This window comes from Montipora capricornis, chromosome 7, assembly GCF_036669925.1.
Source record: "Montipora capricornis isolate CH-2021 chromosome 7, ASM3666992v2, whole genome shotgun sequence".
Lineage (NCBI taxonomy): Eukaryota > Metazoa > Cnidaria > Anthozoa > Scleractinia > Acroporidae > Montipora > Montipora capricornis.
Window position 1 is genome coordinate 30,908,908 of NC_090889.1, and position 2,500 is coordinate 30,911,407.

Consider the following 2,500-nt stretch of genomic DNA (forward strand, 5'->3'; position numbering starts at 1 on the left):
TATTCAAAGCCTCCTCCCAGCTCAACTCTCCTTCTCTGTCGTATATCAGGCCTTGGTTGTTCAAAAGGTAGATAACGCTATCCTCCGAATAAATCGCCACTTTCCATCGGACAAACACCAGCAAAACCAATTGAGTTATCCAGTGGATAGTGATTTAATTAGCCACTGAATAGTGCTATGCACCCTTCGAACAACTGAGGCCAGAGAGTCAAGAATATGACAACACCTACGATAATCGAACCTTGCTACAACTATTGTTGTAATAGCGATCGTAACGCGTATGGAATCGCCCGTGCTTGGTCGGGGACATGGTAAATAGTCTTGATGACAGTGATATACTATAGCTAGAAAAGGCGATAGATATCAATTTACTAATGCTTATGAACATGATCATGACGGTCTCGTGTCAATAAAAGTACAAAAATTCAGATTTCGCTATGCAAAGTATGTATGCTATGATTGTACTCGTTGTTGTACTGTGAATGTCATGCTAACGAAGCAGAGTACGAGTGATTAAGTTAAAATCTCTCTCGCAGGAAAGCAGAGAACTTCAGAGGTATGCATGGCGCCGTTTTGGAAAGAAAACGCATACTAAAGTCATGGAAAGTTCATCCTCTTATAAAAAATATTTCAAGACCAAAGCTAAGTACACACAGTTGTCAGGTTTCGGAACAAAAAACTGACAAGAAAAGCAATTTTCAGAATAAGAAAAGTTAGGGCCATACTTAGATATGTTTAAAATCCAAGGACAGGCAAACATCGAAATAAATATCCCTGATACTTGAGGTTGTTTTTGTGCGGTTTCCAATGTAGTCTATCTCACGGTATTTGTACAAAGAGCAAGCTTTGCAATGATATAGAGAAAAACCCTGGTCTTTTTATGCTCTCTGCTGTTCCACTAAAACAATAACAGCAACATATAGTCAAGAGCTAGGATGTTGTTCTATTTGCACAAAACGCAGGACAATGAGTGTCTTTTAGCATAGCACAATAGGAGGTTTTGCACGTGACGTCATCACCGCCATATTGGTGGCGAAAACAAAAGATCTGTCATTAGCTTCTTTTGTTCGTCCACCAGAAGTAGTACATTTCTCTATTGATATTGGTGTCTCTAGAGGTTGGTTGGTTGAATATGAAAGGAATACATTCTCCTCGAAATAAGTACCCCTGATAACTTGCAATTAACTAGGCAGCGCTAGCAGCATTGCATATATGGGTCGAAAAATAACCAGGTCTGAAAAATTATCACTCAACCTGGTCGCAACCAAAAATGGCCTCTTTATCCCATGTCGAATCTCATGTGGAATCCATGCTTTTCTGCTCCACTACTATCAGTACCCCCCTCAGTCTCACTTTGTACACACCTACTCCACCCTCTTAACAAAATAATCTCTTCCATGCTTTTAATATCTACATCTTCCGGTGGCGATCTATTTTACATCGTGGCTCTGTTTCCATAAACTTGACCATGTGGACTGTAAAAAGGCGGACACCAAATGCGTATGGAAACTTCTTTCGAATTTTGTGGCGTTTGCAACAAGCGAAGTTCACAACAGAGAAAACAGAGCGCGCAATGGCGATTAGGCGGGAAGATATCAATGTATGGGAACGACGAGCTCCGATCGCACCTTCACATGTAGCTGAACTTGTTAACAAGGGAATAAAAGTGCTTGTACAGCCTTCTACACGCCGTGCTTACACCATGGACGAATACGAGAGGGCAGGAGGCGTGATCACAGAGGATTTATCGCCTGCAAGTTTAATTATTGGCGTAAAAGCTGTCCCAATCGACTTGCTTATACCAAACAAGACTTACGCGTTCTTTTCGCACACGATAAAAGCACAAGAGGCTAATATGCCGCTTTTGGATGCAATGTTGGAAAAGGTGAAGGAAATACTACTGTCTCGACTGATTCTACAGTTGAGAGAAATTCTTCGTTTTTTAATAGTCTTCGCCAACCTGCAAGGAAATAAGTTGTTTATTACGGTTCGGACCTTTTGCAAGCCAAGATCACGCATTTCTAAGATAACCATATTTCTTTACAATTTCATCAGGCCATTTGGGCATGTACTTGTATCAAACTCATAATCCTTTGAATTATCATATCTTCAAATGAAAAAAAAATGGTCCAAAAGTGAGATCGTGATGTACATGTAATCCAATTTCTAGTTTGTTAATTAAATTTGCGTAATAAAAACGCTTGCTCGAATATTGTTATGGAAATGCTGTTCAAATTAACTTCAACTCATTGTAGTTTCTATTCTGTTTTCCTGTTTTTTATCCTATAGAATATTCGACTTGTTGACTATGAGAAGATGGTGGATGCTAAAGGCCAAAGAGTTTGTGCCTTTGGCAAGTTTGCCGGAGTTGGAGGTTTGTGAATCGAGACATGAGATGAGACTATGTAAATATTCGTGGAGGTGTGTTAGGGGGCATGTCGCTTCTGGAGTTTGCACGTGTAGCGATCTCAGCGAAAATGGCAAAATTTAAATTAAGGTT

At 40.0% G+C, this 2,500-nt stretch overlaps 1 protein-coding gene across 1 annotated transcript in view; it reads left to right on the forward strand.

The window, feature by feature from the left end:
• The first annotated feature begins 1,407 nt into the window (after positions 1–1,407).
• Positions 1,408–2,500, forward strand: part of LOC138056879 (alpha-aminoadipic semialdehyde synthase, mitochondrial-like) — a 27,578-nt gene continuing 26,485 nt past the window's right edge. Inside the window, exons 1-2 of the mRNA XM_068902806.1 lie at positions 1,408–1,885; positions 2,290–2,374. Of these exons, the coding sequence (XP_068758907.1) occupies positions 1,469–1,885; positions 2,290–2,374 (502 nt within the window). The 5' untranslated portion in view covers positions 1,408–1,468. The remainder of the gene's footprint in view (positions 1,886–2,289; positions 2,375–2,500) is intronic.